Source organism: Notothenia rossii, assembly GCF_949606895.1.
Source record: "Notothenia rossii genome assembly, chromosome: 7".
Classification (NCBI taxonomy): domain Eukaryota; kingdom Metazoa; phylum Chordata; class Actinopteri; order Perciformes; family Nototheniidae; genus Notothenia; species Notothenia rossii.
This window is the reverse complement of record NC_136905.1, coordinates 44,871,587-44,898,360: the sequence shown is the minus strand read 5'-3', so window position 1 is coordinate 44,898,360 and position 26,774 is coordinate 44,871,587. Positions and strand designations below refer to the sequence as shown.

At 41.5% G+C, this 26,774-nt stretch overlaps 1 protein-coding gene across 8 annotated transcripts; it reads right to left on the bottom strand.

Moving 5' to 3' along the window:
- Window positions 1-410: 410 nt before the first annotated feature.
- On the bottom strand, window positions 411-25,564 carry LOC307046054 (uncharacterized protein). Of its 8 annotated transcripts, XM_079692197.1 has the most exons (17): window positions 25,199-25,564; window positions 24,098-24,808; window positions 20,851-23,915; window positions 11,680-20,684; window positions 11,352-11,432; window positions 10,735-11,114; window positions 10,420-10,550; window positions 5,961-6,062; window positions 5,570-5,802; window positions 5,272-5,450; window positions 5,064-5,157; window positions 4,626-4,970; window positions 4,413-4,530; window positions 4,013-4,127; window positions 3,382-3,660; window positions 1,913-2,089; window positions 411-1,821 (listed from the first exon to the last, which is right to left on the bottom strand). In XM_079692197.1, the coding sequence occupies exons 7-14, from the start codon at window positions 10,490-10,492 to the stop codon at window positions 4,033-4,035; spliced, it is 1,239 nt and encodes a 412-aa protein (XP_079548323.1). In that variant the 5' UTR covers window positions 10,493-10,550; window positions 10,735-11,114; window positions 11,352-11,432; window positions 11,680-20,684; window positions 20,851-23,915; window positions 24,098-24,808; window positions 25,199-25,564; the 3' UTR covers window positions 411-1,821; window positions 1,913-2,089; window positions 3,382-3,660; window positions 4,013-4,032. The 8 variants fall into 8 exon arrangements, with proteins under 8 accessions (XP_079548323.1, XP_079548324.1, XP_079548325.1 ...); XM_079692198.1 differs by having other exon boundaries at window positions 5,570-5,798; window positions 5,961-10,550; XM_079692199.1 differs by having other exon boundaries at window positions 5,570-5,647; window positions 5,961-10,550.
- Window positions 25,565-26,774: the final 1,210 nt, after the last annotated feature.

The following is a 26,774-nucleotide window of genomic DNA, read 5'->3' as shown; positions in this document are numbered from 1 at the left end:
GCTTCATACTCCACTAGCAGCCCCCCCCCCCCCCCCGTTGACATTAGCGATAGCTTAGGCCTAGTGGTGCAGATGCAGTTTAACGTTGCATAATAAAGGTATGAAATATGATCAAATTATGAAATAAACACTGTTCTACATTATATGATTCGCTTCGCGTCGGGCCGAACCACGCCCCTTAAATGTGATATAATGAGCATATACCACGGCCTGTCGTGAGCTATTGCTTTTATAAAACGGTTACCAAGTGTGGCAATAGGAAAGAAAAATACACACTCTAATTTAAATAGTTTTTATTAGTAAATGATGATGTTCAAAATAAAATGGTCCCTCCATTGCCTTCTGCACAAAAGGTGGTTGCTATGCAACAACACTAACAGCAAGCGAACATATTAGACAGAGAGCGTTGATCCATTATTTGGCTGTTTATTTACATTAATGTGTATGTTGCTGTTTATTGTGCATCCACTGAAAAACTGTCCAGCATCAGTAGCATGGCTTACGTGGTCACTTGTATAGGTTGAGGTTGTTCGAGGCTGTTGCTTGGCATGGCGAAAATATTGCTCCACTTTCTCCGGTCCCCGAGATTGGGCTTCCAGTAGCTCTGGAGAGAGCTTTCGCACCTGTGGCCACTAACGGTCATAATTTCTCTGCTTTGTTTCAAGACCCGCATCAGAAAGCTTTTGAATGGTGGTACTTTTCCAGATGGTCTACCTGCTCTTCACGTAGCTCTGCATGTCGTAGTTTAGGTGCTTTTTTTTCTGGAGATAGGCACTGCTCAATCCACTCCTCCATAGTAAGACCCCCCCGGAGTTCGAAGTTAATCTTAAATGTTTCCATTTTATGCTTTGTACGTTTGTTTCGTAACGGAAGAAATTTAAATATATTTATAAAACTGACAAGTCAAATCAAGCAATCTGATTGGTCGATAGCGTTTTTGCGGACCTCTTTGATTACAGATTTGAAAACATCGTTGCTTGCTTTAAAAGTAGCACAATTCATTATGTTAAACCTTCAAAAGTATCTAGATATCCCTGCCCTAATGCCAAAGGAACTGCACACTGAATATCTTTTGCCGTTTGATGTCTATGTCTGGACCGCTGCGTCAAAAAGGAGGGCTTCTGCCCCGTTACTTCTCCACTGCTTAATTGTTGCGGTATACTGTTTTTCTCAGACGCGGAGGGATACTGACTTGTTGTGAAAAGTAACTTACAATTCTACCCGTGGTATACGCTCAGTATATCACGGCTAAGAACCAATCAGATTGCTTGATTTGACTTGTCCGTTTTATAAATAAATATATATATGATATCTATATGTGTATAAACAGTGTGGAGGATTTATATGGACAGTGATATCAGATATCAAATGATATGCGTGATCTGTATCGCTACCAGAGGGGAAGCAGCTGGACCAGGTTGTGTCCACAGTGTTCCTCAAATAATTTTGAATGAACGATGACAACGGTATAGGTTGGTTGCCTATTTTAGATCCTGGGAAATAGTGAATATCAGTAGCCACATCAGAGTGGTTTCAATTCTTAGTGCAAGTATGGCATACATGGGAACTGATAGTCTTGCAGAGTTAAGTTCATTGTCCAGTATGAGAAAGGTGTCAGTTTCTAATCAATTTCCGAATCAGATTCACTGTCAAAATCCTCAGATGAAGCCCTCTGCAAGAAGTTGATGTTTTCTGCTCCAGACAAAACTTGCAGGTAACACGCTCTGGTGTGCGTCTTCATCTCTCTGATGTTCTGCCTCTTCCTGAAGACAATGCTTTGGATCCCTTTCAACCCCTCGTCGCTTAGGCTCCAAGGCAGGTCTTAAATAGAAAACAATATCAAAGAACGTCTGTTAGTAATACAGTCATTATTGCATTGTATGTTAATTGGATTTAACATACGAATACATACTTTGTATCGGCTCACTGGGCAGAAGGCAGGACAGCTCTTTCAGGGAATCAGCACGGGCTTTGAGAATTTTCCAATGGTGGTCCATCTCTGTGACCACAATCTTCTTCTCCTCCTGAAGTCTCCTTATTGCCATGATGATGTCAAACGCCTTTCTTTTAGTCTTCAGATCCACAGAGTCTGGATTGCATTTATGAGAAAGACTTAAGTCATGTGTATGCGAAATTAAAATGAATAGAGTCCTATTGCGTTACAGATTGACATTTGATACATTATGGGTTATGTGTCAGATTTGTTGGAAGTAATCAACAGACTAATGTACATACCTAGGCCTGTCACGATAAATAATTTTGTTGGACGATAAATGTTCCTGGAAATTATTGCGATAAACGATAATATTGTCGGCACCATTGTAAGACCATTTTAGACCACTGACATACTGATAATATATCATAATAATTCTAGTACATCCTTTCAAACAGAACTTTTTATTGAACATTCAACATTGCAAATGAAATGTGAAATAATATTAAAATATATAAATGATATATAATAAATAAAACAAATTAATGAAATTATAATTAATTAATTAAATCACACACAACCAAAACAATAAATTAAATAGACTCAGGCTGGAAAACAGAGCTCTCAATCCATCTATCTATCCATCTCTATATAGATGGATAGATAAATATATATAAATATATATATAAATAAATCAATATGAGCACACATTGTCTCACAAGCAAAAAAAATCTCCTTAAAACAACAATCATGTGTACAGTCCACTGTCCATACAAAGGCCCAGATGCCTCAACAGGCCATATCCAAATCTGTTTTTCGAAGTTTTCGAGCAAGGAACACCAACATGTTTGCATTGCCGGGCAAATGCATCTTTGATTGTAAACTGTCGGGAAGGTGGGGGCTCTCCATCTCCAGCTGCCGTGTTTGCTACCAGCTGGGAAAACGGAATGGAGTGGTTGTGTTTTAGGTGTAGTTTAAAATGCGTGGTATTGCCTGCTTTTGTCGCTACCTTTTTTAAACAAATGCGACACACCGCCCGGCTCACTCAAGTCCGTAGGTTGGCCTCGTTGATTTGGCTTGAATCCAAAATACTGCCGCACCGGAGAATCGAGATGTGTAGGTTTTGTAACCAATAAATTCCCCGCGAGTAAGTCACACGTTGTCTCCCGCTTGTCGCTATATTATTAATTTGCCTGCTACGCTGCTGTACGTGCACACAGTGTCCTGACCTGGCTGTGTGTCAGCCCCGCCCCTCACAGCGCGCATGGACGGCAGCCACAGCTCGTCTGGCAGCCACAGCGCTCCTAGTTAAAATGCTGGTCACATCCTTATGTAAACAAACACGCATGTAAACGGCAATTTATCGAGCTCAGAAAAGTTATCGAGTCCATTTTTATTTATCGCACGATAAGTCAATTTATCGATTATCGCGACAGGCCTATACATACCACTGTGTCGTTGCTGCCATGTTCAAGCTGTCTCGCCAGACAGAATGGTTTCCAAGCACAGAGTTTCTGTACTTACAACCATTTGGTTGTAAGTTTCCACAACAGAAGTCAGGATCCCCTTCTCTGTCCTGATCTTGCGTCGGATCCTGGCACGACCTTTGCTGCCGTCTGTGTCTTTATAAAGACGCTGGGATTGTCTCTTGATACTAGCCACCAGCACCTCAATTCTGCTGGCCAAGGCATCAGCATCATTTGAGGTGGTTGTTGTTGTTTTTGCGGCTAAGAAAGAAATAAGTGAGTTAATAAGATTTAATATTAGAACGTTTCTGAAATACCTTGACTTCAACCAAACTGGTCTAGGTATAGAGCCTCAATCAAAATCAAAATTGCAGAAGGGCGTTTTCTAAAGTCATATATGTTAATAATTTCCTCAGTACATTACATGTTACTTGTTAGACACTTTAATCCAAAGCGACTTACATACTCAATACTGTGGGCAATCCCCACAGGAGCAATTTGGGGTGAAGTGTCTCAGGGACACAACGACATGCCGACTGCAGTGGGGTTTGAACCTGTGACCCCCTGATCTCAACACCAACGCACTAACCACTGTGCCTCATGCCTCCCTTACCTTCTGCCCACTCCTTGACATCATTGACTCAGTCTTCCAATTTGCTCTCTGTCACTGCCATTTGCACTTTCATGGTCTCCAAGTTCTGCAACTGGTTTTGCAGAACTTTGGTGGCCTACAATGACAAACAATCAGAGCCAACAAGAACAATTATTTCAGCCCACAGCTTTGAATAATGCCAAAACTTATAGCATCTTAAAACACATTGCTGATGTATTTAGCTTCTGATATCGGTGACACAGTGAGGTCGCCACATTTCTGAATTTTTGCTGGTTCCAGCACATGGCCATAAGAGTAAGCATGTCTGTGCGTCCTGCAAGCACATACAGTAGGATTTTTACATTATTCCAATTACCTATTGTGCTTAGGATATAATAAGAGCATTATGTCGTCATCTCACCTGCTTTTGTCATGTGTTTGGTTGTTACAGCAATCCGAGAGAGAAAGGCATTGCACTGTTCCACCTCCTCTCCGAGTGTTAAGCCAGCCCCCTCCTGATACGCCCCACTCCATTTCACCTGGTTAAAAACAAATATATATACTTTTCAAATCAACAAAAAAAAAGGTAGGTGTTCAACGGGTTTTCTTTTAGCAATTGGTAATGTTTCCTTACCTCGCATTTGAAATCATGGGCTTTGGCATGAAATACCGAAGGGAAGGGTTTCATGTCAAGTAGGTGCTGGAGCTCTGGACAGCTCTTTGCTACTTTTTGGAGGTAAGGCCAATATTTGCAAGTCACATCCATGCAAAAGAAAGTGATTTGCCTACTTGACAGCTTTTCTTGCAAGTACAAGGGATAAGCATACATTTCTCCCCTGTACATATTCAGTGCACAGAGCAGCACTCCATGGCGACAGACCGCAAGCTCCAGTCCCTCTTCGTCTACCTTGATGGTGGATCTTTGGGAAGTCTCTCTGGCTGCAGACCACTCCCCTCCACAAACACCTCTTCCAGAGACCTAAAATATAGAAAATGGTTGATAGAAGTCCAAAGAATAATCTTATCAACATATTAAATGGAAGGCAACCTGTATTATAGTCTGTCATTTTACATGTTTGATTGTCCTGTGGATATAGTCCACAAATCGTGTCACTTCTTCATCCTTGGCAATGAAGACACCTTCAAATGTGGCCTTTTCCTCGGATCTAAATACAACATAGGTTTTTGTCAGTATTTTAAGGTGTCAGGATAGTTGCAGCATATTACAGAGTTGTGTTTGTTTCGAGTTAAACACGGAGATTAGAAACATTGCCGAGTACCTAGCTGCATGCTTGAAGCGGTAATGCTTACGGTTTCCATCCACTGAAACCGCAAGCATATCCGGGGTGCACGCAGGACAGATGAAGCTCTCCTCTTTGCAGATGTTTTCCACCTCAAATCGGACAGCCTCCCACTCAAAAAAACTTTGCTGAAAGTTGCCTGCTGAGATCTTCCCAGACTATTTCCAAAAAAGAAATTAACCATTAATTCAGTGAAGAAAGTATGCAACTAACATCTTTTAAATCCACAAAACCAACAGACAATCAATACTGTAGGATACATAAATGTAGTACTCACACGGCCAAAGCGGAAAGTTCTCTGATCAAGCATTCTTAAAAATGCCTGGCAGGAAAGTCCTGGTGCGGCCATCTTCATCTGTTCAAATGAATATAACACATCTGTTTCATAAATTGTTGAGAGGTTAAGTGTAGCAGGCCAGTAGCCACTCTGGATAAGATTGTCCAATCCAGCAGCCCAAGTGGCATCACATGTGTGACAACTCAACTCAGGCATGCTGAGATTGTGTCTTCCTTGAAAAAAACGAAACACATCAATTGTAATGCAAAACGTAGCAAATAGTTGTATTTAAAATTCACACACACATCTATGGTAAAACTTGTGTGTTGTATAATTGTTAAATATATATATTTTAGTAGTTTTCAAACAAAACAAATATTAACATATTTACCATTAATTGTGACCACAGCAACAACCTTTCCTGGGTTAACCCTTAAGGACACTGTCGAGCATCCACAGATTTTCTCAGGCATTTCTACAGGCATAAGCCGAACTGAAAAAGATCATACATGTGAATTAAGACCATTTGTATCGATTCGGAAATATAACATTAATAATAATAATAATTTCAATAGCGCCTTTCACGAAACCCAAGGACGCTTTGTGATGTGAAGATTTATCAAACCAGACAATGAGGTACATTGCTAAAACAGTACTGAGGGACTGACTAATATTGAGTATACACAAGATTAAAAATAAAATAAAAGCAAATATGAGTCAAAAGGGCATTGTTTGTATACAGTTTGTACTCAGTATACAGAAACGGAACGCTATTGCGGTAAGCATGTTGTAACTTCCGGTTGTTGTTGTTGTCATCTCCGGGTATCCCGTGTGCCTGTTCTGTTGCTGATAGCTTATTATCTTAAACTTAATCGATCGTTTTAAAACTCTTGATCACGGCAACTGCCTGACGTTGTAATCACACGTTACTACAGCTTAAGCACTTACAACTCTCCTTCTCTTAGCGACTGTAACTCCACAGTTGCCTATACTCTTTTTGGGTTTGCTAACGGTAGCTACTTTAGCTTGATAGCTAGCCATGGCTCTTTCCCCACCCTCGGGTGCTATTTCCTGCTCTCACTGTCTCATGTTTGGTTACTTCCCTACCTCCTTTACTGGTACCGATACATGTGTTAAATGTAGTATAGTTGTGAGGTTGGAGGCGGGAATCATGGCCACAGAAGCCCGGCTCCGCATCTTAGAAAGTAACTCAGCTACAGTAAAGCCCATGTTAGCCGGTGCGGACCGGCAAAAGGTAGCTCCTCTTAGCCGTCCCCCGACAACTCCCGAGCAGCAGGGAGATTGGGTGACTGTTCAGAAGGGGCATAACGCAAAACCCGCAGGTCCCCACCAACCCGTTCACGTATCTAACAGATATTCCCCACTCAGCGAGACACCCGCTGAGAAGCCAACTCTGGTTATTGGTAGCTCTATTATGAGACACGTGAATTTAGAGACCGAAGCCTCCACAGTCACATGCATTCCGGGGGCCAGAGCGGGCGACGTTGAGGCGCATCTTAAACTGCTGGCTAAAAATAAACGTAATTACAGTAGGATTGTTATTCCCGTCGGTGGTAATGATGTTCGTTTACGCCAATCAGAATGCACCAAACTTAATGTGGCGTCGGTGTGTAGTTATGCTAAAACAATGTCGGACACCGTAATCTTCTCTGGTCCCCTCCCCAATCTGATCAATGATGACATGTATTATAATATTGATATATGCTGTCTCACTGAAACTTGGTTGAAAGAGGCCACTCCACCCAGCCATATCAATACTCATATTGCCCGAGGCACGGGCCGAGGAAGTGGAGTTGCAGCAATCTTTGACTCAAGTTTACTTATCAATACCAAACAAAAATTAAATTATACCTCCTTTGAAAGCCTCGTTTTCAGTCTTACGCATCCGACCTGGAGAACTTTGCAGCCAATCTTATTTGTTACAGTGTACCGTGCACCAGGTCCTTATTCAGAATTCTTATCAGAATTCTCTGAGTTTTTATCAGCTTTGGTACTTAAAACAGATAAAGCAATTATCGTAGGTGACTAATATTCATGTTGACGATGATAAAAATAGCCTTACTGTTGCATTTAACTCTATATTAGATTCTGTTGGTTTCTGTCAGAGTGTAAATAAACAAACCCACTGCTATAATCACACTCTCGACCTTGTTCTGACTTATGGTATTGAAATTGAGCAACTATTAGTCGAACCGCATAATCCTGCTTTATCCGACCATTTCTTAGTAACTTTTGAAGTACTGTTACTAGACTACAAAGCATTAGTAAAAAGCTCCTGCAGCAGAAACCTATCTGTTAGTGCTATAGCCACATTTAAGGAAGAGATTCCACCAATACTTAACTCGATAGCATGTCTGCATGTAAGGGAGGAAACTTATACAAAATGTACACCACCCCAAATTGATCATGTTGTTGATAGTGCTACAGATGCGCTGCGAATAAAATTAGACTCTGTTGCTCCTTTGAAAAAGAAGAAAATAAAACAACATAGATTAGCTCCATGGCATAATGCCGAAACCCGCAAAATAAAGCAAAAGTCGAGACAACTTGAAAGGATATGGCGTTCCACTAAACTTGAAGAATCTCGTTTAATTTGGCATATTACTCTCAATGAATATAAGAAAGCACTGCGTAAAGCGAGAGCAGCCTACTACTCTTCATTAATAGATGAGAATAAGAATAATACAAGATTTCTTTTCAGCACTGTAGCCAGGCTGACAGAGAGCCACAGCTCGATTGAGCCTTCTATTCCCATAGCACTCAGTAGTAATGATTTAATGTGCTTTTTTAACGATGAAATTGTTACTCTTAGAAACAAAATTAATGACCTCTTGCCTTTGAGCAGTATAGTGTTATCAACAGCTCCCGGAAACGTAAGTTCTAATATTACACTAGATAGTAAACTAGAATGCTTTTCAGTCATAAACCTTGAACAATTAAATTCAATGATTCTCTCTTCTAAACCATCAACGTGTATCTTAGACCCGATTCCAACTAAGCTGTTAAAATAAGTTTTTCCATTAATTAGCACTTCTTTATTAAATATTATGAATATGTATTTATTATCCGGCTATTTTCCACAATCATTCAAAGTAGCAGTGATAAAACCGCTTCTTAAAAAGCACAACCTCAATCCAGAGGTTTTAGCCAAATATAGACCTATTTATAATCTTCCGTTCCTCTCAAAAATTCTTGAGAAAGCAGTCGCAAAACAGCTGTGTGATTACTTTAAAAACTATGATTTACTTGAAGATTTTCAGTCTGGCTTTAGAACACATCATAGCACAGAGACAGCTCTGGTTAAAGTCACAAATGACATTCTAATAGCCTCTGACAAGGGACTTGTCTCTATTCTTGTTTTGCTCGGTCTCAGTGCTGCATTTGATACTATCGACCATGATATCCTATTGCAAAGACTAGAGCACTTAGTTGGCATACAGGGAACTGCTTTAGGCGGGTTTAGGTCCTATCTATCTGAACGCTCTCAGTTTGTACGTGTCAACGATGAATCTTCCACGCAAACCAAAGTTAGCCATGGAGTGCCACAAGGCTCAGTGATCGGACCTATTTTGTTCACATTATATATGCTTCCGTTAGGCAATATTATAAGGAATCATTCTGTATACTTTCATTGTCATGCGGATGATACTCAACTATATTTATCAATCAATCCTGATGAAATTAATCATCTAAATAAAATTCAAGACTGCCTCAAGGACTTAAAAACATGGATCACCTTACATTTTTTGATGTTAAACACGACCAAAACTGAAGTTATTGTACTTGGCCCAAAGAATCTACGAAACAAATTATCTAAAGATATACTAACTATGGATGGCATTAATTTGGCCTCCAGTGAGACTGTAAGGAATCTTGGTGTTATATTTGATCAGGATTTAACCTTTAACGCCCACATAAAATCAATTTCAAGGACCGCCTACTTCCATCTACGTAACATTGCAAAAATCAGGCATATCTTGCCTCAAAACGATGCAGAGGAACTAGTCCATGCATTTGTTACTTCAAGGCTGGATTATTGTAACTCCTTATTATCAGGGTGTACCAAGAAGTCAGTCAAGTCGCTTCAGCTGATTCAAAATGCTGCAGCTCGTGTACTAACCAGAGTTAGGAAAAGGCACCACATTACTCCTGTTCTGGCTGCCTTACACTGGCTCCCTATAGAACACAGGATAACATTTAAAATTCTTCTTCTCGCCTACAAAGCCCTTAATGGGCAGGCGCCATCTTACCTTAAATAACTCATTATAGCCTACTGTCCTACTAGGGCATTGCGTTCCAAGAATGCAGGGTTGTTGGTTGTTCCTCGAGTCTCTAAAAGTACAATGGGAGCCAGAGCCTTTTCTTATCAAGCTCCACTTTTGTGGAATCAGCTTCCAGTTTGTGTTCGGACGGCAGACACCCTATCCGTTTTTAAGAGTGCGCTTAAGACCTTCCTTTTGATTAAGCTTATAGTTAGGGCTGATTAGATTCAGCCCCTAGTTTTGCTGATATAGGCTTAGTTTGTCGGGGGACATCTTACTTCTTCCTTCTCTCTGTCAATACCTGTGTACTCTCATGTTCCGATTAACCCAGCTTCCCCAAATGTCTTTCTTTTTGGTGTCTATATACGACGGGATTCGGAGTCATGGATGATCCTGCGGTCCTGTGTCATGGATCGCAAGTCCTGGATCTTGAGTCGTGGCTGTGGTCCTGGATCATAAGTCCTGGATGGATATCTTCGTGGATTCATCTTCCTATTATACACACATGCATTTCCAAACATTTGGACTACCTATGTTGCAAATGTATTATCTTTTCAATTTACACACGGCATCTATTGCACGTCTGTCCGTCCTGGGAGAGGGATCCCTCCTCTGTTGCTCTCCCTGAGGTTTCTCCCATCTTTCCCTTTAAACTGTGGGGTTTTCTCCGGAAGTTTTTCCTTGTACGATGTGAGGGTCTAAGGACAGAGGGTGTCGTATTGTCATACTGATATTCTGTACAAACTGTGAAGTCCACTGAGACAAATGTAACATTTGTGATATTGGGCTATATAAATAAACATTGATTGATTGATTGATTGAAATGTCTAATGACCAATGATCTCTAAAAGTTCAATAATGAAATTCATTGTAAACACTTACCACAATGGGAAAGAGCCTTGTCAGCAACAAAAGTTGTTGGAGATAATGGCTGGAAGAATCCGGCTGTCATGGCATCTCTGTTGTGAAGTACATGTCTAGTGTGCATGCTAACATCACATTCAGCACAGAGGAAAGGGCGTGGTCGGCAGTCACGACAACGGACAGCAGCTGGATTGCTCCCACACTGTTGGCAGATACGGTTTGCAACATTTTCTTGTGCTGTTAATCAGACGGGGCCTCTCAGTCTTCCACCTCTCTAAAAAGAGACTTTTTCTTGTGCCCCAGTCTAAAGAAGCCATAAGAGTAGCTGTTGGAGCTGATGTTTCTTGCTCATCACCTGAGGCATCGCTTTGTGGTAGCTGGAGATCTTGTAGAAAACACTGTTAAAAGATAAGGAATGAAACAAAAAAATATTTTTTTATACTACATCAAAGTTTACTTTATGGAGTAGCTCTGGCTTGGAAATATTTAACAGCTATGTTTATAATTATGTTAAGTGGTTTTTAAAATTCAAACATGGAATTAACATTTCCAAATCAGTGCCACATCTCACAGAAACAAGTACAGACATATGGAGATATTGATTTAGGCTTGGAGAAACACAATACATTACATACCAACAGTCTCTGGAGCAAAGACCATCTCATAGTCAGTGTGAGGAGCATCAACACGAGGAGCTTTCCACCGACTGGGACCAGCTGTACAAAAGAAAAACCTTTACCATAAATACTATTTCAATGTCTTCATTACCCCTTAGATAGAATTACATGTTGTCAAATAATCTGGTCAAGTGCTATAATCATGTCAGATTACATTTCAAATGTAAAAATGTTTGCCGTTGGATTGTTTTCCCTATACATCAATGAATGTAATGCTGTTGTTGTAATACTCATTAGATAGTAAACATTCTAGTTCTTCAACATATAGTGGAAATTAAATACTCACCCTGATTTGGCAGATTCCTGCTTGCTCTTGGTCTCTCAAACATTTGGTTACCATCGACGTCTCTCTTTTTCCATTTCACAATTGGTTCAGGTGTCTTCACTGCATCCTTATCCCGCTGCTTTGAAATCAAGTTATCAAGACCTTCTTGTTCTGCCTGTTCAACAAGATCATCTAGGCTCTTAAGGACATCTTGGAGCTCTGAATCACTCATGGTGATGCCCAAAAAGACAAACAGACAGACAGAAACACTCACACAGACAGAGAAGACAAAAAAAGGGGTAAGCAAAGATAGGGAAAAGCGAGAGAGGGAGAGTGAGGGACGGAGAGATATACACAGACAGCAACACAGGTAAGGACAAGGCACACTGAAAAGGACGGTTTGGCAAAACAAATGTGGCTCTTAAAAGGGCCTTTGTGTGGGTGATTGAATGGGAGATCACAGGGGTATATCAACTTCAAAAGACCTGTGTGGAAAGAAGAGACACAATATTTAGAAAATTAGCCAAGGTACCTTTTACACTATCTTTTGTGTTCAACCTGGATGTGTAGTTTCATAAATTGTCATTTATTTTTGTTATCTTAAATGTATGCATGCCTCTTAATTAAAGTAAAATGTCTGTAAATGTCCCCTCTGTGGGATAAGTAAAGGTAAAGTATGATTATATTTGACAAATAAAAGTAACACTATATTTGAAGGGCTTTGCATAAGATACACATCTGTCATAAACATGTAGGAATAATCCTTTGGACTGCTCTTATTGGGTGTCATTCAGTCAATTAACTCATAGTCATACCCTATTAAAATGTAAAATTATACAAGCTAATAGCTAATTAATAATAGCTAATAGAGAACCGCAGTGACGCGTCCTAAAACCCGGAAGTAAGTTAGCATTTTTACCACTTCTGGTTCCTTCGATAAAAAGCAATGCAATTTCTCCATAGGATTTTGGAAAATAGCTCCAAATAAGGTCTGTGTTGGACACAAATTGAAGAGACAGATCACGTTTTGTTCTACGACATGAAATACATCAGCTGTGACCCCGCCGGTGATTTTTGAAGAGGTTACGCGTTTGAAAAACGATGGTTGTTAACATGTGGCTGAATAGGACTGCAGAAGTTGTCCAGGCCGTTTTACGTCATTACACCGAACACGTAAACACTCCTGCTAAGTGTGTTTGCCCTGTTCTGCTTTAAAGCAAGTACCTGCTTCCTGCCAACTGTTCAAACAGACGCTTCAACCTATCCCATTTAGAATCTGTATGTTTGAATATGGATCTTAAGTTGGTGTGACGTTGAAGCAGCGACCCTGATGTAGTTCGTTTATAGCATAACGTTAGCATTTTGCTTCTGGCGACTAGATTTATGATTCGAAAATTATAAAAGTAGTGTAGACATGTGGATATTATCCGGCTGAACAAAACGTGATCCGTCTCTTAAATGTGTTTCAACCACAGACCTTATTTCCAGCTACTTTCCAAAATCCTATGGAGAAATTGAATTGCGTTTTTGAGGAAGGAACCAGAAAGAGGGTTCTCTATGGCTAGTAGTCGTTAGCTAGCCTAGCATAGTCCAGTAAGTTGTATTGTAATGTCTTAAAAGGATTCACAAACTCACAAAACGACTACCTTGCTCTTCTTAAGGTGCTTACAATACTTGCTTGCTGGACTTAATAACAGTTTTGGTGTATATTTAATGGTTTTCGTCACCTCTGATTATGCACAAATGATTAAGGAAGCTCTTACCTTATTCATGGGCTTTAACAAGTGCGACGCGGCAACCAACACGTTCTTATTAAAGAGACGCGAAGCCCCTCCCCTTCCGGGTTCCTCCACTTTAGTCGGAAAAAATATGCATTGAAATAATTGAAATCAATGGAGAGAGAAAGATTATCTTTCTATCCCGTTTGAATTGTGCCACGAATTACACATAATGATGTTTGTCAATCTTAAATAATAATTTCCATGTCAAAAAAGTCACAGTTTTTCGTAAAACTGTTGAAATGTAAGACAATGAAAAATACGCAAAATACTACAAATCCCAGATTCCCGCATGCTGACTCTTATGAACCGACTGAACTCCCCTTGTGTGTATGTACAGCTCTCAACATGCCCAGACTTGTAGTGATTTTCACCTCTTTTAATACTTTTAATACCACATTACGTCACACGTTTGATGCGCGCCCGTGATTTAAAGTCTCTTTATTTAAAAAAATACGGGGAATATGGGGAATACGGAGCTCGGGGACTCCCTGCTCCCTGTGCGCAGATGCGACGCATCATATGACGTCACATGTTTGGCATGCGTCGATTGAAAATGCTTTATTTAAAACAAAAACAAGGACAATAAACAAAGCAGTCTTCACAATGGCCAGACAAAATACTTTGAGCCGCCCTATAGCCAAAGCCCGAGACACTATTTAAAGCATAATAAAGACAATATATAGCAAGCATAATGTTTTTAATTCAATGCAGTCTAAAAGTCTCTTTATTTAAAAAATACGGGGAATAAGGACCTCGGGGTCTCCCGGCTCCCTGTGCGCAGATGCGACGCATCATATGGCGTCGCATGTTTGGCATGCGTCGATTGAAAATGCTTTATTTAAAACAAAAACATGGACAATAAACAAAGCAGTCTTCACAACGGCCAGACAAAATACTTTGAGCCGCCCTATAGCCAAAGCCCGAGACACTATATAAAGCATAATAAAGACAATATATAAAGAGCATAATGTTTTTAATGCAATTTAGTCTCGCAACGTAGGCTTCAGCAGAGTGGCCCGCGGAGGGTAGCATTCGCTCGGGATCTCAAGTCGTCTACAACATACGTTTAGGGAGCTATGTAGATGCCTATGGACATCCCAGAAAGTTGAAAATGTACGCTAAGGGCAAATCCCGGAAAGTTGAAAATGTACGCTAAGGGCAAATCCCGGAAAGTAAAAAATGTACGCTAAGGGCGGCCCCTTGCGTTGTAAAAAGCCGACACAGGGGACTGACATAACGTCAACATAGGCCGACCTGGGTGTGATGATGTGTTGCCCTGCAGCACATACTCTCCACAGCTTTATCAGGAAACCGTATTACATCTCTCTCCCTCCCCCCCTTCGCTGCTCTCTTTCTGTCCCCTCCGGTACATGGCACCGTAAGACGTAGTGTGGAGTTGCATCAGGTAACGCTGTGGTGGCTGTACTGCTCCAGCCGTCTCCTTTGTGTTTGTTTGTTTCCCCCTGTCTGTGTTGAATGTGTGTGCGTGGTGGCTGTCACTCCTGGCTCCCGGCTCAACCTCCACTCACCTGCTGCAATCAGCTGTGTACCCTCCCCGACTACACACCTGCTTTCCATCAAGCCATTTACAACGGCATATCAACGGAGGCTCCACAACCTTTCTCCGCCAGATCGTCAAGTATCAGCCGTATCTCGCGTCTCCCCTCCGGTACACAGCACCGTGGAGTTGCATTAGGTAACGCGAGATACGGCTGATACTTGCGCATTAGTTTCTGTTATGGATCAGTATCAACAGTCCTGCCAGTAACGTTACTATATTATCAATGCTACGTTAGTTATAGCCTGATATATGATTGCTAACTTCACAATGTTGTAATAATAATAATAATAATAATAATGCATTTATTTTATAAGGCGCCTTTCAAGGCACTCAAGGTCGCCGTACAACAAGGTTAAAAACAATTTTTACAAACATAGTTAAAAGCAAAACACAGTTTAAAAACATAACTACTAAAAACATACAGCTTGCAGCACAGGTCAGCCATACGCTTGCCTGAACAGGTGGGTTTTGAGGTGAGTTTGGAAAGTGGTGATAGTGTCCATGTTTCTAATATCAGGGGGGAGGGAGTTCCAGAGGTGAGGGGCAGAGCGGCTGAAGGCTCTTGACCCCATGGTGGAGAGACGGGCTGGGAAAACTTTGAGAGTGATGGAGGAGGCAGACCTAAGAGACCGGGTGGGAATGTTGACATGGACAAGGTCAGACAGGTATGGGGGGGCGAGGTTATGAATGGCTTTGAAAGTATGAAAGAGGATCTTGTAGTCAATGCGGTGTTTAATGGGAAGCCAGTGGAGTTGGTGTAGTACAGGGGTGATGTGACTGATGACAGGGGTTCTGGTGATGATACGGGCAGCAGCGTTTTGGACCAGTTGGAGTTTGTGTAGGTGTTTGTGGGGGAGACCATAGAGAAGGGAATTGCAATAGTCCAAGCGGGAGGTGACGAGAGAGTGGACCAGGATAGCGGCACTGTGGGGAGTGAGTGAGGGGCGGAGGCGGTTGATGTTTCTGAGATGAAAGTAGGCAGACCGGATGGTGTTGTTGATATGGGTGTGGAAGGAGAGGGTGCTGTCGAGGACGACACCCAGACTCTTGACCTGAGGGGAGGGGGAAACCGGGGAGTTGTCGATGGTGAGAGTAAAACTGGGTTTCTTGGTGAGTGTGAGTTTTGAACCAATGAGGACTACCTCAGTTTTATCACTGTTGAGTTTTAGGAAATTTGAGGTGAACCAGGATTTGATTTCCTGTAAACAGGTACAGAGGGAGGGGGGTGGGAAGGTGGAAGAGGGTTTGGAGGAGACGTATAGCTGGGTGTCGTCCGCATAGCAGTGGAAATTGATGTTATGTTTACGGAAAATCTGTCCAAGGGGGAGGAGGTAGATGATGAAGAGGATGGGGCCAAGGACAGAGCCCTGGGGGACACCGGAGGAGATGAGGGAGGGATGGGATGTGAATGATTTTAACTGAATGAACTGAGTACGGCCGGAGAGATATGAGTGAAACCAGTCTAGGGGTGTGTCAGATAAGCCAATGGATGTAAGTCGGTCAAGGAGGGTGGAGTGGGAAATGGTGTCAAAGGCTGCACTTAAATCAAGGAGGATGAGGATGGATAATTGTCCAGAGTCAGCTGCTATCAGGAGGTCGTTTGTGATTTTAATGAGGGCTGTTTCTGTACTGTGACGGGGGCGAAAACCGGACTGGAACTGTTCATAAAGGTTATTGTTGGTGAGGTGTGTCTGAATCTGTGATGCCACTGCTTTTTCTAGTATTTTAGCGAGAAAAGGTAGGTTGGAGATGGGGCGGAGGTTGTTGAAGATGTTGGGATCTAGACCAGGTTTCTTTAATAACGGTGTGACAGCTGCAGTTTTGAGGGCTGAGGGGACAGAACCAGAGGTGAGGGAGGAGTGAATAATGGCAGTTATCAGGGGCAGCAGTGAGGGGAGGGAGGCTATAACCAGGGAGGATGGGAGGGGGTCAAGTTGGCAGGTGGATGGCTTGGAATTCCGGATGATTTTGGATAAATCCGCAGCAGAGGGGAGTTTGAAGCAGGAGAGAGGTAGAGAGAGGGGGGGGGTGGGGGACAAAAGGAGGTGGACAACTGGACGTGTGAGGGGTCAGTTGCTGGTGAATGGTGTCTATTTTTGTGTTAAAAAATGACATCAGGGAGTTGCAGTGGTCAGTGGAGTAAAAGTGTGGGGGGAGGTAATCAGGGGGGCGGAGTGATTTGTTGACCACTGAGTGCAGGGCCCTGGTGTTTCCAGCACCAGCAGTAATTTTTGCTGTAAAATATTGGGATTTGGCTGAGGAGAGGGCATCTTTGTATATGAGGATGTGGGTATGGTACATTTGTTTGTGTATGGTGAGTCCGGTTTTGCTGAAAAGCCTCTTCAGCTGACGACCTTCGGCTTTCAGCTGACGTAGGTGGGGGGTGAACCAGGGAGCGGAGTGGGGGAATGAAACAGTCCGGGATTTGAGGGGGGCAAGTGAATTTAACAGAGTCTGGAGACCATTGTTATACAAGAGAACCAGCTGTTCCGGGGTACATGGGGGGGTGATGGTGGGAAAACAGTCAATACCAGTTGTGAGGTCGGTTACATTGATGTTTTTGATATTACGGAAGGACATAGTGCGTGACAGTTTGATTTTGGACAGTGACAGACTTAAATTAAATGAAATGAGCATGTGGTCAGAGATGGGGAGACAGACAGCAGAACAGTTTAGGGGAGTGACACCAGCACAACAGACTATGTCCAGAATATGACCTTTCGAATGAGTAGGGAAGTCAACATGTTGTTGAAGACCAAAGCTGTCCAGGCATGAGATGAAGTCCTTAGTGAGAGAAAGATTAATTTTGTCCAAATGAATATTAGCATCACCTAACAGAATGATATTGGATGAGAGTGAACAAATGTGAGTGAGAAGTGTGGTGAATTCATCAGTGAAGTCCTTGTTAGGTTTGGGTGGGCGGTATATAATGACTAAAATAGTTGGAGTAGGTCCATTTAGTTGTATAGCCACGGACTCGAATGAGCGTGACACTGGCACGGTGACAGCTGAGACCTTCCAAGTCTCGCGGTGTAATATCGCGAGACCGCCTCCTCTGCCGGTGAGACGGGGTTGACAGGTGTAAACAAACCCAGGGGGAATTGACTCGTTTAACTGAGAATAATCATCAGGATGTTGCCATGTCTCTGTTAGACAAAGGAAGTCATACTTGCAGTCACGGAGGAGGTCCTGTAGAAGTAATCCCTTGCCAGTGAGGGAGCGGATGTTAAATAAGCCAAATTTGACGTCGGACTGCTGGTTGGAGAAGCCAACGTTAACCGACCTAGCCAGGCGAGTTAACGAGCTGTGATCCACCTTCCTACGGATGGTTCTCCGAGGGCGACGGCGGGTGGAAGACCAGATGGAGTTGATAGCAGTGGAGTCATCGATGTGGACACTTCGTCCGGCTCCGCGATGGGTGTACCTCCGATGAGGACGGCGGGCGATGTCCGGGAAGTAGTGCAGTACAGGCGGGGGATCAAGCCGGAGGAATCGAAACTGGAGGAGCTCCGTGCTCATATATTGGATCAGAGATGACGCTGGATAAATCACTATGGACAGGATAGTCCACAGGAGCACAGAGCTCACAGCGAGTTTGTAGATCCACATGATGCACGGGCAGATGTACGTTCACCGAACAGCAGTAGCAGTGGCCAGGTAACTCAGGTGAGTAGAACGCCAACACGCTAAATTTGAACAGTCTAGATCGTTTTGACAGTAGCCCAGAGTAGAGACCACCAGTATCCCGTTCGCCACAGATAGGTGATCTGCTGCAAGCTATACAGAGAATCGTAAAAACAATAAAAAAGGCAACCGGAGAGCAGCGGCAACCGGAGAGCAGCGGCAGCTAGTCGCGCCAGCGTACACTTCTTCCGGAAAATAGAATGTGACGTTAGCTAACATTCTGTAGCTAACGCCGGTCACTCATCAAGATAGCTGCCCAGTTCTCCACTGGTTCTCCTCACACCAAAGCTCAATTTCTCTCCGATGGCCGTTATTTCTTCTAATCCTTGGCTGCTCCTTGTCTCTTGGACGCCTAGCAGGCTCATAATTATAAGGTTGTGGTCCGTCATATGCATTCAAATATTCATGTTCAACTTCTTCTGTGTCGAAACTAGCATTGGGATCCATGTTTATTAATACGTTACACCGGCCGCTCTCCCCCTTGTTTCCCCCGTGTTACGTCACACGCGGGAGGTTACGTGCCGAGGCTTTTTTATGCGGAAGTGAACATTTCTTACAAAAACGACGCCAGATGTCACTGTAGTGTATATTTCTGTATATTTTTGGGAAAATCTAGTGTATTCATCATTTTCCTACACATGTATTCACAGGTGTATTTAACCTGGAAGTTGCTCTTTAAGGTGTCCAGGTGATGCAGACAGGCTGGACCAGAGAGTGAGAGTCAGAACTGGACTCCTCACAGCAGTGAACTTCAGCACAGGTATAAAGACTTTTCATACTGTACAAATAATCAAGAAAGATATTGGTCTAAATGAATGAAGTATTGACTTTAATACACTGACATACATTCCATTAAACAATACTAAATACTAGATCACCTACACATCAGTTAAGTTGAGGGTTTTTTCCATGCAAAAAGTTACATTTAGATGTTAACAAGCAATATGATTTTGTCAGCTTTCTAATTTAATGTATTGAAGGCAAATATATTTAACACATAGTGAGAACTGCTACTATTTATCTCTCAATATTGTCTGAAAAAAACGTGGTAAAAGTTATTCTTTCAGTGAGACAACAGAGCAACTTTCTACAGTTGCACTACGTTTTGATAACAGTTCAATATTATTTTCATAACATATATTTCAATGTTGATGAACTTCATACTGTTCATTCATAATCTGATTGTCTTTGTAGCTCACTGTTGAAATAAAAAAAAAACATTACAATTACAAAATAATTATATCTACAGCCCCTAAACACAAACGCACCGCTTTCATAAATAACACACTTGTTCTGCAATTACATGTTTTATGTTTCCTGTCATTTGTGTTAGGAACGGACATGCCTGAAAGACACGATTCAACATTTTCTCCTTCTCTGAGGGTCAAGAAGAACATCCAAGAGGAAAATTAAAAGCTGATGTTATGAGATTGTAAGACCAGTACAGGACATTCACTAAGAAACTACTTTTATTGTGAAAACACACTCAGCTGATTGAATGCACCTATTTCCACATCTACATTCCATCAGCTGATTATTTCTATTTGCCTCGCTTTATGAGCTTCACATCACTTGTGCCTTGTACCGCAGAGTTTGCAACGTCACAAATAAATGGGGCCAATCTTCAGTCAGATGTGAATGTGTAATCTAAAATGTTCAGTAAGAATAATGGACAAAAGGAGTGCAAATGCAAATACAATTTTTTGAAATGTGACCCAAAACTTAATCAAATGTTTTAAATAAAAAGCACATATAGACAGAAGGTGTAAACCTACTAAATGTATAAGTAAACACATTTAGTCAAATGAAGTGACAGACTAGGCCTGTGCAGTTGGTATCAGCTTTGCCCAGTATGGGCTCCTCCATCAGGCCTGGTCCTCCTCGCTGAGGAAAGACCCTCAGTCCTCTCCAAACCAACAGACAGGACGTCCATCACACGGAGGTTTCTCCCTGAAGTCTCTGCAGCTCTCTGGACACCACCCTGTCTCAATCCGTCCACACTGAATATGAGAGTGGAAAAATTAAAATAATTAATGCTTTAGACAATAAGAAACATAAAGTTGACTGTTGAGTTGCTCAGTTTTTCTAGATTGTCAATACTATTACTGTATAACTAATATATCAGGTTAAGAGGCACATTCAAATAAAGATTGGTGTGAGACTGACCGTTTATCCCACTTCTGACGCCAATTGTGAGACTGACCGTTGAGCAGCCCGACCAAGCAAGAAGGCAGAGGCAGAACGTCCAAAAATATAACCCGACGTGGGCATTTATTAAAATAATGTGCACAAAGTTCACAGCCTCAATCCTGCTGTTCTCCATGAACACATCCTGCAGCCACAAAGATCTCACACACTACCAGCCTCTAGAAAACAGCACCTAAATACACACACTGACTAACAAGACACAGGTGAGGGGGGAGCAATTAGACACAGGTGAGGGGGGAGGAGACAACACAGGGCACCAGGTGAACACAATTGGGTAATCAGTAGGAGGGAACACAGAGGCGACCGGAAGCAACAGACAAGATAGGGGTGAACAATTATACCATTAAATAAATACTACATCAATAAATTATATAAACATGTTCACGAGAGCTCTAGTAACGGCGTCTCGTCGTTACAATGGGTCTTTAAATACATGTTGTCTTTTGAATTGTTTGTCTAAAGTCAAGGGTCTAGAACTGGTACTTAGTTTTAATGATACAGTCTGGTTATTATGCTGTTTGGAGGAGGCCTCACAGGTAAGAGCACTAACTAGCTACCATCACATGTACCTTAGCTTGACTTAAATGTATTAAACGTATAATTAAGTGATATCAAAATATGAATAACTAATGTAATTCAAACATATTAATATTTGCTTGATTCCAGTGTTGAATTTAGCACAATTGCATACAAACGTTAAGGGATTTTAAGATTCTGGAGTATTATGCTAAAAACTCAATAACTTAGATTATTATTGATAGTTTTGCTGAATAGTTTCATGTCCGCTTACCTTAGAAACGTAAAACGCCACGCCAGTGTGCAGATGGGGAGCATGTTAGCTTAGCTTGGTAGCTTCAGCTAGCTCTGGAACTTTCAGCTCGGTGGCAGCAGGTCCTGCCTCGGCTCCACCTCTTTGCCCTTATTTGGAGCAGGCTGGAGTAGGCGGGAGTTGAACTCTGACGTCACTGTCGAGCCATTAGTGGCCGACTCCGCCCAGCGCCGTATAGATAGAAGAGTTACGACAGCGGAAGTCCAAAAACGGTTATCGTCACGTGGTTCATGTAGACGAGGATCGTTCCCCGGAAGTTCATGGTGGGCAATGTGAATGCATTGATAACAGGAGATAGAACTACGATTTTTCGGTAATTATTAGTGAATAAAGGTTTTGATTTGCAATATTTATACAACAAATCGATATGTGTATGTATTTACATCAATATGTTTTAAAAAATATAATTTGCTAATATTAGGATTAGTGTGAACAACTAGTTTACATGTTAGGCTAACAGTGCCTTGGTCAAAGAGCCTGTTGCTGTTTATTTATAGCTTTGAATTCTTTAAAACCAATATTATCTTCTTAAACTTGTATGGTAGTCAGGAACATCACTTTCTAATGTTTATTGATATATTTAGAGGGAGGGGATCTAAAGGAATGCTTCAAAATTCAGATTAGATTAATTTCTACCATTTTCTTAAATTCATGGTAGTTTCAGTAATCCCATGGTAATTGAGGACACAAGTTATCTAAATGACTAATGTCATCTTTATGGCTTTCAGAAAGGACAGGAGACCGACAGGTGACTATCAAAGGACTAGCAGCAGCAGCAGCATGATGATGATGATGATGATGTTAAATGTGTTGTTTTAGGAACATCCATTGCAAATACATGGAATTCAATAAACATTGAATAGCATATCATGCAGTTTGTCTGTGCCTTTTCCTCCGTGTTGTCCTGGTTTGCTGTGCTGCCTCCTAGTCGCCACCATGGTTTGCTGTGCTGCCTGGGGATGCTCAAATCGCTCCGAGAAAGGAGTACGAATGTACGGCTTCCCCACTGACACAGAGCGGAGGAAAAAATGGCTGGCTCAAGTCAGCAGGAGCAATTTCACGACCAACAGCAAAAAAATATGTGAGGATATTATATACAAACACTGCATTTGCACTTTTTCACAAAACGAAAACCACACCATTGGGAAATCTTAATGTTTTGTTTAATACAAAAAAACAGGGAAAGGCTTGAAAAACACAGAGAGTTGAGACTCAGGGTGCAGGGTGAGGGTCTCAGTGCAGGTATTCAGGCTCCATTGAATCCCCCTCTGGTTCTTGTGCTGAAAGAGGGAGTAACAGACAGGAGAAAGGGTTATACACACCTATATAGCACACCTATTGGATGGGAAATTGCCTTGGGGAGATAAGGTGTGGTCTTTGTTCCCAACTGAAGTTATGGAACTTTATTATTTGTGAGTTTAACAAAGTATGACAAATGGCATCAGTAACAGATGTGATATGAATTTCTATAAAGTTGTCTCACATTCTTGGTCATATTTTATATACAGTATGTAATGAGTATAACATGTCCAGTAAGTATAAAGTGTTTCCTAATACTGTGTATTCAACCACTATGGAATATGTATGTGGGCAGACAAAACTGAGTTGTTCTGTGTGTGAAGTAACCTCAAGTCACTCCGCAGGCACATTTTGATGCAGACCAGTTTGTCAAGACAAAAAAGGGCAAGACTAGACTGAGAGCAGAGGCTATACCCACCATCTTCGTGCATCGCCCTGTGGTCAAAAAGAGAAGGGCACCTGCACCACGATTCACCCCGGGACCTGTATCTATAAAGCCCATAGCTCATGATCACAGCTATAGTGTGAAAGGTGACACAGGTATAATAAGTATGAACTCTTGGTAACAAAAGTCATATTTCTTATTTTTAAGTGGTATAATATTTTAAATGTTCGAAAATCTACAGTGCCATGTCTTCTACTTACATTAGTCTCAAAGATTGAGGGAAGAAGGGATGAGGAGACTGAGAGAAAGGAAAGTGAGGGTGAAGAAAGAGAGGACATGGCTAGTGAGGAGAGACAGGGAGGGTGGACACCACCCACTCAGCCAGCAGCCAGTCAGCATACGAGGGAACCAGCAGCCAGTCAGCATACGAGGGAACCAGCAGCCAGTCAGCATACGAGGGAACCAGCAGCCAGTCAGCATACGAGGGAAACAGCAGCCAGTCAAACAGATCTATTAAAAAAATTAAAGAGAAAATTAAAGAGCCAAGAAGGAATCACTAAAAAAAAAGCAAAGTCTGCACTAAGAAAAATCAGGAAGGAAAATGCAGCTCTCAAGAAAACAATGAAAATTAGGGACAACAAACATAAGAAAACGTTTTAAAAAGACCAACCTAAGGCATTAGGCAGACTCACCACAAAGGGGATGAAATGGAGCAATGAGACAATTAAGAAGGCTTTAAAAATTCGCTTTGCGTGCGGACCAACGGGTTACAAAACTCTGCAGGAATTGCAGATTCCCCTTCCAGGAATAAGGACACTGCAAAGAAGGATGCAATGTGTTAAGTTTGAGCCTGGTGTCTAACATCAATGCCCCTCCACCCGTAACATCACTGCCCCTCCACCTGCCAACATCACTGCCCTCCACCTGCCAGCACCCAGCCAGAGGAGCGCAAACAACAAAAACAAGCAAGGTGTCCCGTCATGTACCTGGAAGTTTGGGTTGGCAAAATGGAGTAAGAGAGGGACTTGAAAAACCTTGGTGGCTCTCTATTCATGTTGTTACAGTTGTCTTGGTTGCAGCTCTCAAGTTTTTTTTTGTTGCCATTTCCACATCTTTAGAAAATATGAAATAAATAAAGTGAAATCAACCTCTTCTCTGGAGAACAAACTTTGATTTCTCTGTATTGTGAGTTTGCAGTCTTGCAGTTTTGCTCCTCCACCTGTAACATCACTGCCCCTCCACCTGCCATACAGTAGGTTACTAACAAGATTACTTATATAATACAGTGATAGAATACATGTTTAGTATGCTTACTTATATAAAACAGTAGTATTAAACTTACCTTGTGTTTTCACTCTCACTTAAGTCCCTCTCCCTTTGCCATCAATCCAAAATCAGCTGAGCTGCAACATTATACAGACAGGTAATAATCAACATAATCACAAGGACAAAATATGGCTCTGCTAAAAACACTCACTCTTACACGCACCAAAGTTATATTTATCTAATATTTAACTCCCTCCACCCCCGCATACAATCCCTTTTAGAAGCCCCTCTTCTCTAATTCAACAACGTTGGACGAAATGACATTAAGAGAACGGAATTTACAATTAAAAGGCTGTTCAACGTGTGTTGCTAACTTGATCCGGAATCCTAGCTTTATCTGTTATCTGTAAACGTTCCCTAAATCTACTAATTTAGGGATAATCCACTGACATCCTTTAATAAACATGTTAATTTGATTCAGATGTACTGATAATATCCGCAATATAAATCTTTAAACTTCTTCTTACCTTTAAAAGTCCGTCACGAACGGTCTATTATGCTGCAACTCTACAGCTCTGCTAGCCTTGGCGCTAACTTCCGGGGAACGATTGAGAGAGATGACGTAACTCTCAGTCTATACGGCGCTGACTCCGCCTACTAAGGGCTTCTCGGCAACTCTGCAGAATCCTATGGGTGACGTCACGGACCCTACGTCCATTTATATATACAGTCTATGGTTGTGTGTGCCTCGTCCATGACAGCAGGCTAAATGAGCAAGCATGCTAACTAGCTAAATTGCTAAGCTGAAACACTGACGTTAGCTAACATTTGTTTGATATCCATATTAAGCTGACAAGCTAATGGGGATGTACAGAGTTAAAGTAAAAACATATACTTACATGATTCAAAATCCACGAGTATTCATATTAGACCAGGGTCCATGCTTTCATGCTTTCATCTCTTCTACTGGAACCGTCTGCTTTTTTTCAAATATCTGTACCGTGCGCAAACTCCTCTGACGTAATCGGGGGCGTCGCCCAATTTTACTCACATTGCCCAGGTACATTTTACTAGCTTTTCACAGGTTGTAGGTCAACACATTACTTTCGTTAACATTTACTTGGTGCTATGATTTAAATGTACTTATCAAAATGAAGATACAAAATTACTCCATAAATTCAAGTAACACATTAAATAATAGGAGAGATTTTGAGTAAAAGAAAATTACTAGTTTTTATCAGTGTCATATGGGCCTACACTCTCTTCTGAGAGCGCATGAGAGGTGGGGCTATTGCTTCAACGTTATCAGGAAATGATTGTATAGGCGTAAACACAGAGCCGTTTGCCCCCTTATAAACACTAGATCACTCACCCGCGCTGCTGGCCAATGGAGACCGACGTTGCGACATGGCCGCCATTTTACTACAGATAGCGCTCTCATTCATAATATAATGGTTTACTATTTAAATAACCATAGCTTGCTCAATTTTCTACCAATTTTCAAACGGTTTGGTTTTTTATAAACATCAAAGATGTAGTTATAATACTACATACTTATATATGATATAATAGTCATGGACTTTCATATGAAAATAACATTAAGCAGATAAAGCAATAGCTACACACACACACACACACACACACACACACACACACACACACACACACACACACACACACACACACACACACACACACACACACACACACACACAAGGTATTTATATTAAATATATATATATATATATTTCCATTTATTGTATTATATTGTTAATATTTCAAATAAATTATCAAATTAAAATATATTTATATTTTATATAAAAATCGGTCTCATTTTGCCACTCTGTAAGCCAAGAGTTGTTCATTTAGCAATGCCTTAGCTTGAAGAACAGGGACACAACTAATACAATTAGACAATAGCATATGGAGGTATATTATTTAGATATTCACACCTTTATCTACGGAGCCCCTAAAGGGACATGGAAAAAAAAAGGAGAGAGAAAAAAAATAAAATCAGGAAAACGGATTTGTTTCGCGTGCGCACAAGAAAGTATCTTAAAAAAAAAGTCAGGATAACGGTTTAAGGGACATTAAAAATCTGTA

What these genes read in the sequence shown, in the direction of transcription:
- LOC307046054 (XM_079692193.1), bottom strand. Translation starts at nt 18,609, where the DNA reads ATGTGGATCTACAAACTCGCTGTGAGCTCTGTGCTCCTGTGGACTATC.